Genomic DNA, 13,080 nt, shown 5'->3' on the forward strand with positions numbered 1-13,080 from the left:
TTGTACTCTGCATGCAGCTGATTATTTTGATACTTGACGCACTTTGCATTAGACAGATATAATATACCTTAACTGGATAGAATCCTAATGGCGATCTTGATATTGAGATTTTGTTCTAATTTTGACGGTGCTCTCTATATTTGACGGCAGTGAAAAATCACTGATTCCCAGTTATAAGTGTGTCATTGGAAAAAATCAGCGCATATACACTAATTATACTTATAGGTAACTGATTCACATTCAGAGAGTGGAAATTATTTTTACCCCGACTGTGGTTATAATAGCTACGTACGACGAGTAATTACTACAGTTCCAAAAACTCGGCGACATTCAAGGTGCGTGCAGATCTCCGTAATATAATTAGTTGAGAGGTAACTGACCGTCTAATTTTTGCGAAAACAAATGCAAATAAATTAGCGAATCTTGAGTTGACGAAGGATTCGTATGATGAATACTTATTGCATGCTGAAACTTTCACGAGGTTCGATTTCGTATTCCGATCGTATATTATTATATGTATAATCTTAACAACCATCAAGTTTTTGGCACGTAGCAGCTTACTAGTCAAAACAAGTAGACAAGATTCGAGCAGTAATGCATGCAGAGAACCCGTTGAACCCCTCGTCTTGAAAAGAAAAAAAAATTTAATGTGCTTTCACTGCTACTCTCAGTTTGATGACATCAGGTTCCGACAAACACCGCAACATTGACTCAATAATGGGTTCACTTTTTCAAACCGACACTGTCCATGGTATGACTTAATTAATTGCCGACGATCACGAAGAGCTACTGTAAAAGGGTCGACGAGCTCTTTTTGCTAAATTGCTCATCAGCCACTGAGAAAAATTGACTTTTAAGCGTGTTTGTACGCGTCGCTTATTGATTTTGACTAGAATATCTTGTGAATCAACAAATGGAAGCTGTCAAATTTAGTGTTTATGACAAACAGCAATCACGCTATTGATTTTACTTCAATAATATTTGGTGAACAAAGTATTCTTCACAAAGAACTCAGTGTTGATTCTCGACTGGTAGATACAACAGAACTTCTGTTGTCAATACCGTTAAGAAGTGAAATTTTATTTAGCATTGTAAATATTTTGATGACAATTCCAAAACCTCGGAATACCAGTCGGGTAGAACTGTCTGAGGCGTTTAATTAAAATACACTACAGCTAATACAATCACTTTCTATAAATATGAAATACCAAAATAATACAAGCGGGCGAAAATCAATGCGATCGCATTACTGTTTTTTCGGGAGAATGGCAATTACTTTACCAAGTTTCATCGATTTACGCAGAAAAGTTGCGAAATAAAGTTGTATGAAGTTACTACGTAATCGCAAATGTAAATGGTAGACAGAACAAATGTATCATACGTTGTGTGACACGACGGTTTTCATGGTACAGTGCTAAGGTAAATTAACTTCATTGCTCAACGCTGTATGATTTTTTTTAGACACGCGTCAATTCGAAAGAAAGCTATACTACAACTTTTTTGGCATTCTACTCGCGACTAGTTACGATTGATGTACAAATTCAGCGAACTCAAATATTCGTCCAACAGCTCCGCAGAAATTCGGCCGTTTACACAACAGTTCAAGGGCTAATTAACATTACGTGTATTAAATAAACTCGGAAAGTTGGCGATCGTATAATTTAGCAATTGTAATTGTGCGCCGTCCCTACGCCTACGATGCATTGTTCTCACTGAATAATTATTTTTATTGCCGTGAAAAAAAATGACGCAATGTTGTAAGTGAGACTTCATATCGGATGAAATGTGATTATATTAATGACCAAAGCGATAATTTAATTATGTTCAAGAACTGTCTACGCGAGATTCAACTCAATGACAAAATAATTTTAACGTTTTGCAAACTGCTGCGTGGCGTGTAAATTACGTAATCTCGGGGTTCCTGCGAAGAAAAGGGATCCACATCACTGGGAGAAAGGCATTTTTTACCGTTTACCAAATGTCTATTTGATGATACATAATGCGATACCGTTTGTTTTTAACGTCACAATAATCTAAGCAGCGTTACCTACCTTTGTTCCTTTCTGTTTCTGATCGTCCCGCAACTTGATACTCCTCCACGTTTTTGTCACCCTCGTATTTTCGCCGCTGGATATTCGCTTACAATTATACGAACGGCCCGAGCTTACGTAACTCAAATAAGCCAGATGGTAGATTATCAACTCTTTGAAGCTATGCTTACCTGCGATTCTGTAACATGAGAATTTCAACCACTTCTACGGGTACATTGACACTTCGGAGTCTGCAATTCTTAGGTAGATGTTTTTTTCAGGACGACGGTGAAAGTACGCACTTCTCACTCGCGACACACGAGTTCAACGCTTTTATTATATCGCATTCGAACGCTGTACAGCATGTAGCATTTTTTAAAGGTCCTTTTTTATCTTTGACAAATCATCCAGCCGCTTCGCATTGTCACGTTTGCACGAGAAAAGGATATCGCTCGAGGAGAGAGCGACGCGGGCGTTTCGTTCTTCGTGCAAGACTGCGTATGGATTCAGCAGAGACGCATTGCCTCTATCCGTTTGGCCTTAACGTGACATTGGACGAGAAACTTCTAACAAAGGAGCATATCAGATTAATTAAAACTCCGGTTCGCAATTAAAGCAACTGCACTTGGTGAAAGTATCTCGGTTCACTCTTGGGTGAAAATAATTCAGTGAAACGCGCAAACGCTTTTTAAAGAATATTTCTCTTTGGCGAACCGTGTATTTTTCATTAAAATTACAGGTGATTGTTTTTCCAAAAACAGCATCACTCTTTCTGTAAAATTATTTTCCGTTCATACGTACATGGGGATTTGAAATATCTAGATCTTTATTCATGAAGGAATAGAGAATGCAACAGGATTTCTATGTAACTGGTAAATTGTAATAAATTTCGGCGGTTTGTTAATTCGAAAAAATTTTCTCTCGTGTATACCGCGTTAACATTGTACAAAATTGTGATCATTCTGAAAATAATTGTACCACTTTCTGAAACACACCAAGTGATGTTAACGGTCTATTACGTCAATAATAACAACGGCTGATGAAGTTAGTTCATTTCTCTATCGGCAAAAATTTCAGCAAACTAATACCGTGCGATCTTTTCTTTTGTGAAAAAAAAGATGAGCTTCAATTCTAATACCGTTTCTTTGATCACTGTATTTAACTAATCAATTTTGAAAATTTCTTATCGGCTCTTAAGTATCGAACGTTTTCTTTTTACTCTCAATTTTTATTGAAAGGACTGCAATGTAACGAAATGTGCGGCTACTAATATGGCGTAAATGGCAGAGTGAATCAGCAGGTTAAAGAAAGTAGTTCCAAGGTGACTATCGGGTGCCACGAGGTCTTACAAGTCAAGAGCAGTACTTAAGGCAGTACTTCTGACATTTCCCCACAGACAAACCGCCGTTTATTTTATTATTTATTACGGCAAGATTGCTTTGCATTTGCGCCTAAATATTTCAATTATATTAGACTTCACCGCAACGTATAATTTTCTGCAGTCATTTAAAGCATCCGACGTTGATATCATATTGAAACCGTTGTAGATAAATTTTAACCAATCATTTTATTAAAGACTTGTTGACGTTCAATGTGAGAAGTAAAACTTACCAGCAACGTTTTTTAACGTAAGACAAAAGACTTTCACTGTGAGCCTTTAATTAACAACAATTTTATATTTCTCTTATTGTTAGCTTTAAGAAGCTTTTACCACACTGCTTTCCGATTAATTTATAATTTTTTGGTTTTCTATGTCATCCAGTTTTAATATACTTCAGTAAATTTTGTGAGAAATTTTTCACCACGATTCGATATTCCTTTACCGCAGACCAACAAATTAATATATCGTATAAAAACTGTTTCGAATAATTAAGGATGTTTGATTGGGGAAAATATTTCTTTTGATTCCATTAAATTTCACTCGAATGTAGATTTTATTCGTAATGGTTGAATATTTTGAAAAAGAGTGCGGTATTTAGTTTCTCGAAGTAGGTACTTTAAGAATTGCATTAAAAAAATACATATCTTTGTTCTTGTAAATTTTCTTGAATTCCGGTATCTTTTTGTCAAACCAAACAAATAGTTTATCGAATAAATCAAGTCGGAGTACGCAAGTAAATATATTCACCAATGAACATGGAAAATGTTTATCCGGCTCGCATCAGAGGATTTCTAAGCACGATACCTTATCTCGATGATTTGAACCATGTTACTCGATCGTAACAATCAACTAATTGCAATCGAGATGTCAAACGTTGAATCGTTCGTAATTTCACTGTTCTGCGGTGAGGAAAATTTCAATAACCCTAGAAAGTGCGCTACGTAGGTACGTAAATTATTATCAGCGAACGCGTATAAGCATAATCGCGACCAGTTTTCTTCGGTGAATGATTTCTTCCGAGTAATACACCGGTTGGCTCACATACCAATTCATACGTAAGCATTGTGCCTATTAACCAGAATTACTCAAACATAGAAACGCATTCGCGCCATGCGTAACGAAGCACGTCATATGCGTGTACCGAGTTGAGTGCGTAACCGGAGAATCGATACTTCCTTGAGTCACCGAGAGCCATGCGGAAGTACCGGGAGAAAGAGAGAAGCCAACGAGTGCAAGTGAGATTATGCGGCAGGCTCGATTGGTTCGTAATATCGAAACGTAGAAGCGTTCATAACCGAATGAAAAATTTGATACCGTGACGCAAACCGTTGTCTCTTTGATCTTTGACTTCGCGACACCTCTTTTTGATACTGCGAATGAGACGTACTTTACCGGGGTAAAATGACCCCACGGCATGCTCGCCGTTAATTTCGTACGAAAAACATGCATAATAATCTGATTCGAAGCAATGTAAATAATGCAATATCGTGAAAATCGTTGAACGTTCATTTTTGAAAAATTGCAACTCACTCACTAAGATGGGTGCCTTTTTTTCATCGTGCGGTATCTCCATATATTTTTTCTTCAAAATCTGTATCTTCGGAAATACTCGGTCAATTTTCAGATCAAAATATTGAAAGTTCAGTAAGTTATGATTTTTGAAGTAGAATAATCCATTTCCCGGTATTTTGTTTCTAGATGTATATATATATATATATATATATATTTTTTTTTTGACATTAAAAATTTCATTTTCCTAAATGTAACTAATTTGCGTTGAAATGTCATAACTGAAGAATATACCGGATATCTCGATTTCTACGGAATGATTTTTTAGCCGGGGTCTTCAGCGACCCTAGGGTGACACCAGTGTTATGCAGAGAAGATGTACAGCGCAAGGGTTAATTTATCTGTCACGTGACATGTGCACGATGAAGTTAAGTTATGTTCACGTTGTTATAAAGTACGGTGAAGAAAACTAAACATCAGGGGGTTCATCTTGCCAATATGATCGAAAGATCATTATAACAGTGAGTTTTGTAGTAGTAGCTTACAAAAATGAGAAACAGACTCGTTTATGATTGATGCGATACAGAAGCCTTTTTATTTAACAATATTCAATAAAAATTTCAATCACTAATAAATTTTAAATCGAGTTTAGTTAGTTTGATTTTCAACCGATCTGTTACTTGAACCTCGACTTCGACATTTGATCACATTCTATAACTGCACTTAGTTGTATATCGTTCCGATAAGAGGGTTACACGGTATTCGTGCAACTTGAAAATTTGCTCACTTCCGATTGCAGCTTGAGAATTTGGTGAATAATACAAGCAATCGGATGTTTCCGGTAAATTATACGCGACAAGGAATGAGCGAGTGAATAACGAACGTTTTATCCAGCATCAGCTGTGAGTAATAAATCTTTCCAATCGTGTTAGTAAACCTAGCGTTACCTGCTAAAATGAGTGATTCGGATTCAAAGCAGCGATGAATCTCTCGTAAAGTGATAACTACAACACAACACGTACCTAACATGATAATTTCGAATGGCCAAGTTCAAAGTTACGTTACACGATGATCAGCTTTCGGAGGCCCGTAAACGGGTCGATGATGTTCCGCTGATGAGGCACCCAAGATCTCTGTCACCGAAGAGATGACGGACTTGACCAGCTGCAGTGACAAGCCCAGAGTGTCTTTGATCGAGGAGCCTACCAGATCCAGGGTGTCGACGCTGCTAGCGGGAACTGGACCCTGCCGGGACACCAGTCTGTGAGATGAATGAGAGAAGAAGAAGAAGAAAAGGAATGGAGTGCGCGAAGTGCGTGTAAAGAAATTAGGGCCCTCAGGGCGAACGTGTCGAAGTCCTTTTTCGATTCTTTCAAATGCACACACCTAAATAATCGCTTGCACAACGTTTACGAACGTCATCGCAGTGGAAATGTTCTGTGCACCGATCTGCGAGAAGCGAGGCCTCATCTTTCCCACGTAATCGTATTAAAATAAATGAGTTTTATGCCCCCGAGACGTTCTAGAAAGGATACAGACTTTCGCCCATCCGATAAACCGGATATTGAAACCGGAAATAATACTCTCTTTCTTTGAACGGCACGAATAATGATCCTGATGCACATGGATTCAACGAACACACACGTGGATACATTTCCAGGCATCCCCATAGATAGAGCGAGTTATATGATTCATCGTTTCGTAATTCCATAAAAAACTTGCATGTGCAATACATCCGAATCCAATGTCCGGTTATCGACCGTGAAAAATATCTCTCCACCGCGTAACGTCGTTCCGTTAAATTTAACTACGAGAATCTGTGACCTCCTTTTCAAAATAAGGATAATAAACGGGTTTCGCAGGTCGAAACTATAGGACAAGGCAAGTTGTACCTGGCCGTAGGTTCCGTATCCGTGATGCGTCCGCGTTGGTCTCGGTTGCTTCATGTGTCCTGCACTGAGCCCAGCACTTCCACCAGCGATTACTCCTGAAACCAGTGTACTTATTGCCGCACTGATGTCAGATCCGCCTTGCGCGCCAGCTTTCAAATCCTGAATAACGAACAGCCCACGTTGTGGTTTTTCGCGTTATTTTAAGAGAAGACCGTCGACTTAACGGATCCGCGTAAACTTTCATCCGTACCCACCTTGCTCAGGCTAGCAATGATTCCAGCAATCAGGCTCGACGCTATGGAAATGCCTCCGGGTTGTGTCGGCTGAAATCCAAGATCAAGGAAGCGATCGGTGATCTTTTATTCTTATACTCGATTTGCAACTTACCAGGCTGAGTGGTCCCGCGATGGCTTGAATCAATGGTGTGATTGATGAGCCACTCTGTTGATCAGGCTGAAAAATATCGTTATCGGAGTAGTTTAATTCTCTGAAATTTATTCTGAAGCTGGCACATTGCATCACTCGAGTCGCAAACTTACGTTGCTGCTTCCCTGAATTATGGGCCCCACAATGGGACCGATGAACGGACTGATCAGCGGAAGGATCAGTGGCAGGATTGCTTGGAAAATGGTTCCATTACCATTTTGATATGGCTAAAAGTGTGGGGAAAAAAGTCAACGCACGGGTTTATTAATGCGAAACTAACTGCGAGTAATTATAATTGATTTCTGCGCACCCCGCTTAAGCTTGCTATGACAGGTGACACAATCCCGACCAGGTCAATCCCGCCTTCGCCATCTTCGTCACCCTTGAAAGAATAATGCAAATAATTATTGTTATTGGAAGGTAGGAGCTTTTATTGGTTACTATAAATACAGTGAAAACAACGGGGTAGTGAAATGCATGTGTCTGAGGTATTGATTAATCGATATCGATGAAGAGAAATCCTAGTAATGAACAAATGAGTTCGAGTGAATGGCTCAAAAAGTTAGCAAATTTTGATATTTATCTCTCCATAACCAACAAGTCGATCCGATCCCACGCTCTCAAATTTTTATAGGCGTGATGTATAAGTATATCACTTTTACTCATTCAATAAAACAGTCGGAAATGGATGAAAAATCGACTTTCAACTACAAATAGTCACCGGTTTATTTAGAGAAAAAAAAGAACATATTAAAAAATTTCTGATCGTGGAAAAAGGATAGAATATCTAAGAAATCTATCTTCCAAATTAGAAGGAAATCGGTTGAACCGTTTTTGAGATATCGTAACTATTGCTAAACATATCAACGAGCGAAACGATCGACGTTATTGCACAATGTAACAACATTGTTTCCTATAAAAATTGGTGGGTCACGTGATATGCTTACTTGCGACAAGCCCTCTATCAAAGGTATACCGGCTTCAAGAAGTTCGACGAGATCAGTATCCGTATTGGGCTGAAAATTGTGAATAATTATTTTATAAATTTGGTCACATTCAAAGAATGTTAAGCAGCATTTTAAGTGGTACACGCCAGCTGCTCGGACTTACGTCACTAAGGTCCTCCAGGATGGGCGTAACGAGTGGTAGCAGATCAGCAAGAGACCCAAGTGATCCTTCGTCTTCCTGCAAAGCATTAAACTCTTCATGGGCGGAAATTACTGTTACGATAAATTGAAGCAAACAGTGGTCGTTGTATGAAAGAGAAAAGGCATCCTGTACCGATATTTCTAATAATTAATCTGAAACGCCTCAATCCAGTCACGTGAAGTAAATGAAAGTTGTGACCGTTACGAGTGTAAGTTGTAACAAACTGCCGTATTTATAGGAAATGTGTTTGATCTACATGACGTAATGTTATGAATTACAGATTGAGGAAAGCTTGGATATTTCTGTAATTAAACTGTTTCATTACCTCTTCTTCCTCGATTTCTTGTCTCTGCGACATCGGACCGGTTTCAGGCGACACTGTGTTGCCCTGTGGGAAGTTTTTTTTTTTTTTTTACATGAAGTGAGAAAATGGATAACCGGAACTTTTTTCCGTATCGTCATAGTATGTGACAGATGTTAGTCGAAGATCAGACGTCCGAATTTCTGATTTGCAAGCAAATTTTAGATAATCTCATTTTGACATGCAAATGATGAAAAAGTCTGCATCCTCGGAACATTTTTACTTAGAAATTCGTTAATGTAGAAGAGCGTAATGTGTCGTTCGTAATCAAAGTGATGTGGAATAACTCGCGAGTTGATTTTGCCTTGTGGTAAACTTTGGTCTATCGTCAAAGCACGCAGCTGTATCAAGTAACATACCATGCTTGCTCAACTACTGCGTAAGTAAATGACCTTGCTAATAAATACGCTTACGTCTGATTCGGACAATGATATTTCTACAATGTGTTTACCATTACCGTGTGTACCACACTACCAAGCAGCCTCGTTATTTCACTGTCAAATTACTGCAACTAACATTTACATTTCACTTAATACAGTACCTCAGTTAAAGGAAGAGTTATTATTTCGCGGTTCAAAGTCAAGCCAATTGTGGCTTCCTTCAGATCTTTACGGACGAGCTGACACAAGTTACCTTATAATTATAAGTAAGCACGCGATTGCCAAATCACGACATGTCTTATTTAACGTTCAACGACTCTACAAAAGGTATACAGATCCAATGTTTTAAGCATCACTTAAACCGTGGATACGTTGATAAGATTTCGTCAAGCAACAAGTTTTATGTCTGTATCCAATTCTACTAACAAAATATCAAGATGCGTCGATTGTAAGAAAATGCAATTATCACCGCGTAATATCTAGCTCTTGATATTAAGTTTTGACCAAAACTAGGAATTTCTCGAAAACTTGTCCTCCACAAATATTGAATATGACCATGCTATTAATATAACTGGTTGCACTGGCCTTGTCGAAATATTCAAATAAACAAATAACACGTAGGTATATTAGCCAAGCCGTATTTTGTGAGACGAATGCTCAATAATTTATGACTTCCACGAGATTAGCGATGTTTGTCTACCTTACTTCAAAAAATCCAAGATATATTGGCTCTCGCACTTACCCTCATGACATATAGCCATAATTAGAAAGAAGAAGATTATATTGATATGCATATGCAAATACTGTACTCACGGACTATCCGATCAACTATTCAATCTAGAAATACAATTCAACAGTTACTGAAACCGACAGTAAATTTATGCAACATGTCATTGTAATGAAAAAACAGGTTAACATGAGAAAGATTGGCGGTATTTAGACTGAGCTTGGTTAAGCAACACTTAATTTAGCAATGTATACAAACTCATCCTCCCGCTTGCCTTATCTCATAATTGCCTATAAAAACAATGAAATGTGTCTGGCTGATTCATGTAACAATACCTTAGCATCTACAATGATTATTGCTACAGTGCTGATGTTTATTCCAAGACGTTTTTATCTACGATTTATCTCTGCTTGTGGCTAGCAAAAATCCACCATCGCCAGGTATTCAACTCAAAATCCGTCACTGCTACATTGTTCCGAAAGTAAAGAAGAACTCTAATTAGCTATCTTCGAAGTCCTACCTTCTTTAGTTGGGCACTTGAAGACTCAACAACATTCATGATCCCAGAGGTATTGATATCAGGAGGCGACGGTGTCGTCATCTTTTCATCGCCGTTTCGATTTTCTTCTGAATTTTTCATAGGGGCACCAAGCATTTCCAATAAAACACCCTTCCTTTGTGCCTGTCGTTTTAGCATGGGCTTCAAGTCTCCGTCTATCTTGTCAGCGTTCACTTCGTTCGTAGTGTCTTCTGCCGGATTGAGATTATTTTCTTGTCTGGAAATCAGCGAGCCACTTCTGGAATTACTGGTCTTTCTTTCGACCGGCAAAATCGTTCCAAAATATGGAGGGAAATCATCGGGAGGGTCTCGTGTTGGAATAAGATCAACGTCCAGCTTGGGTGACGGTGCTGGCTTTTGTCTAGTGAAAGTTATTATTGCCTCAAAGGGAACTGACATGACGGCACTTCCCCGTTCCGATGAGGCAATGTTTTCTATAGTAAGATTTTTTACTCGAATGCTCGACGAACCCAAATTTTTATTCCCATCTGCTAGTACAACATATTTCGATAATGGCAGCAGTTGATTGTTTGGAATAATTTGGTGTTCCACGGACGATATGACTCCAGTACTCGTCTCTGTTCGCGGAATATACGCCAGTTGTGGTAAAAATTCGAGATTGTATTCTTTTAAAAAAGTATCTACATCACTTTCTGAAGATGCGGTAAATAGTTCACTTTTTATAGGCCGATTTTCAGTTGGCAATTGGACACGATGGCCAACCGAGAATTTCAGAGGATTTTGCGACAACACAGCGAAGTTCTTCGCTCCTTCAGCTCTTTGACGAGGATCTTGTGATTTCCGATTCACATATGCATTGAATTCTTGATATGTTTGCTCCACATTCTCACGAATCCCCGGAACACTTGGTGGCGGTGCCGTTGTGATCGTAGGCCTATCGATGCCAGAAGTGACACGGGGATGGTCTGGACGTTCCGGAGAATCATTAGAAATTGTCGTCGGTTGAAGAGTGATGTTTATCCTCGAAGCCATCATTCGCATGGCATATTGGGCCAATGCTACCAACTCATCCCTGGTGATGATCGCCCTGGGTGTTTTTATCGAGGTCACTTTGGGATGTTTCGACCGTTGAACTCTAGCCAGTGGTTTTCCGTTGGATAAATCGACAAGGCACAACCCAACGACATAGAAGTAAAGGTAAAAAGTTAGTTTAACCATTTCTTCGGTATATTTGAGCCGCGGAAAATGTTTTTGCAACAGTATCCGACCAAGGTATACAAATGCTTTAATGATGATGTGCTCTGTAGTGATGCTACTTCCTGGTGGAAGTCGTCTTACAATTTACGGAACTACGTGGCGTGATGACTTCAGGGACTATAAAAATCAGCTCTTGAGCACGGGTTTAACGACTGTGCGGCAATCTGTACAATCTTCTCAATTTGTTTTCCGGTAACAAGCGAAAACCTGCGGATTCATATTTCCATATGAATATTCGTACGATGCCTAATCTCGCGAAAATCACATCGAACAACCATCAACCGCACGAGCTACGCTTTGCACGGATTTAAAAGTACTGGTCAACGACATTTTCAGATCTCTGGTATATACCCAGGCTAATTATTGGTTTTCTATACCCCCTTCCCGCGAATGCAGAAACTTGCGTGTTCTTTTCATCGCTAGGTTTATGCATTTGGCATCGACAGTCCAGACCAGAGGTGCAGGTTGTCACGAATGCATGCACCTCATCGGTAGCGTGAGCTCTACAATATCATTAACAATCGTAATTTCATCATCCTCATGCTCTGATACTAGAACACTCAGCTGGCGATTCCAATACATCCAGGGGTAACGACAGAAACTTAACTCTCCCTTTCGCAAGCACTTGACCAGCTGTAACGTTTGCACGCAGGACGCAATTCCAGCATACGCGTCTAAATAACCATCTGCGAACTATTCTGACGTTGAAACTTTTCTAAACAGACATTTTGATTCGTGCCTCGGTATCTGATCCCAATTGTAAGCCGATATGAGTAGAGTAGTCACACAGATTCTAACCACGAAACATGAATTTTCTATTGCAAGAGATAGCTAGAATTGAATCTACTTTCTAGATAGACCGCCATCCATCTATCCATGCTCAATTTATTTTGCACCCGGAAATTGCACGGTCATCCGTATCATTTGTAGCTCACGTTCAAGTATCTTTCTCATTATTCTTCGCATAAAATTATTGCTGAAGATGCACCGTTCGTGTACGGGGTAGTGAAATAACTTCGCTGTTTTGCGGTAAGTTATAAAAAATCTGAAGTTATGTCTATGCATATTGGAAAATCTCATACTTTATGTTGGTGAGATTCTTGGATTGATCGAACTTATCACATTATGAGTCGCGCTGAACTTCAAACTTCGTACGTTGGTAGACTAAAGAGAGCACAGTGGTTCGTACGTAGAGATTATACAATGCTTGACTTATTTGAAAAATGAGCCCTCGTTATGCAGTCCCACAATTGAGGCGGGAAATAGGTTCAGGACTATGTTTTTTAACGATTTTCATGAATTTTTTTTTGGCAAGAAACGAATGTATATGTATAATTTATTGAATCTTTGAGATCATTTTATACATATATTCAAGTAAGTATCCTCATTTTTTTTTTTAGTATTTCCTCCACAAATACGGAAGATATCAGCTACCACCCATCGGAGGT

At 39.0% G+C, this 13,080-nt stretch overlaps 1 protein-coding gene across 2 annotated transcripts; it reads right to left on the minus strand.

Moving 5' to 3' along the window:
• Positions 1–5,199: 5,199 nt before the first annotated feature.
• Positions 5,200–11,911, minus strand: LOC124181441. 2 transcript variants are annotated; one of them, XM_046568018.1, is made up of 10 exons: positions 10,376–11,911; positions 8,713–8,775; positions 8,349–8,423; positions 8,186–8,254; positions 7,549–7,620; positions 7,352–7,465; positions 7,200–7,265; positions 7,067–7,135; positions 6,813–6,971; positions 5,200–6,165 (listed from the first exon to the last, which is right to left on the minus strand). In XM_046568018.1, exons 1-10 carry the CDS (start codon positions 11,591–11,593, stop codon positions 5,977–5,979), a joined length of 2,094 nt encoding a protein of 697 aa, XP_046423974.1. In that variant the 5' UTR covers positions 11,594–11,911; the 3' UTR covers positions 5,200–5,976. The 2 variants fall into 2 exon arrangements, with proteins under 2 accessions (XP_046423974.1, XP_046423975.1); XM_046568019.1 differs by having other exon boundaries at positions 6,013–6,181.
• Positions 11,912–13,080: the final 1,169 nt, after the last annotated feature.

This window comes from Neodiprion fabricii, chromosome 4 (genome assembly GCF_021155785.1).
Source record: "Neodiprion fabricii isolate iyNeoFabr1 chromosome 4, iyNeoFabr1.1, whole genome shotgun sequence".
NCBI classification, from domain to species: Eukaryota; Metazoa; Arthropoda; class Insecta; order Hymenoptera; family Diprionidae; genus Neodiprion; species Neodiprion fabricii.

Excerpts from the sequence above, each read along its gene's own strand:
- LOC124181441 (XM_046568018.1), bottom strand. The coding sequence starts at position 11,593 with ATGGTTAAACTAACTTTTTACCTTTACTTCTATGTCGTTGGGTTGTGC. Across the intron at positions 8,255-8,348 it reads TCCTGGAGGACCTTAGTGAC|CCCAATACGGATACTGATCT; the intron begins GTAAGTCCGAGC and ends CACAATTTTCAG. Across the intron at positions 7,136-7,199 it reads TCGCGGGACCACTCAGCCTG|CCGACACAACCCGGAGGCAT; the intron begins GTAAGTTGCAAA and ends CTTGGATTTCAG.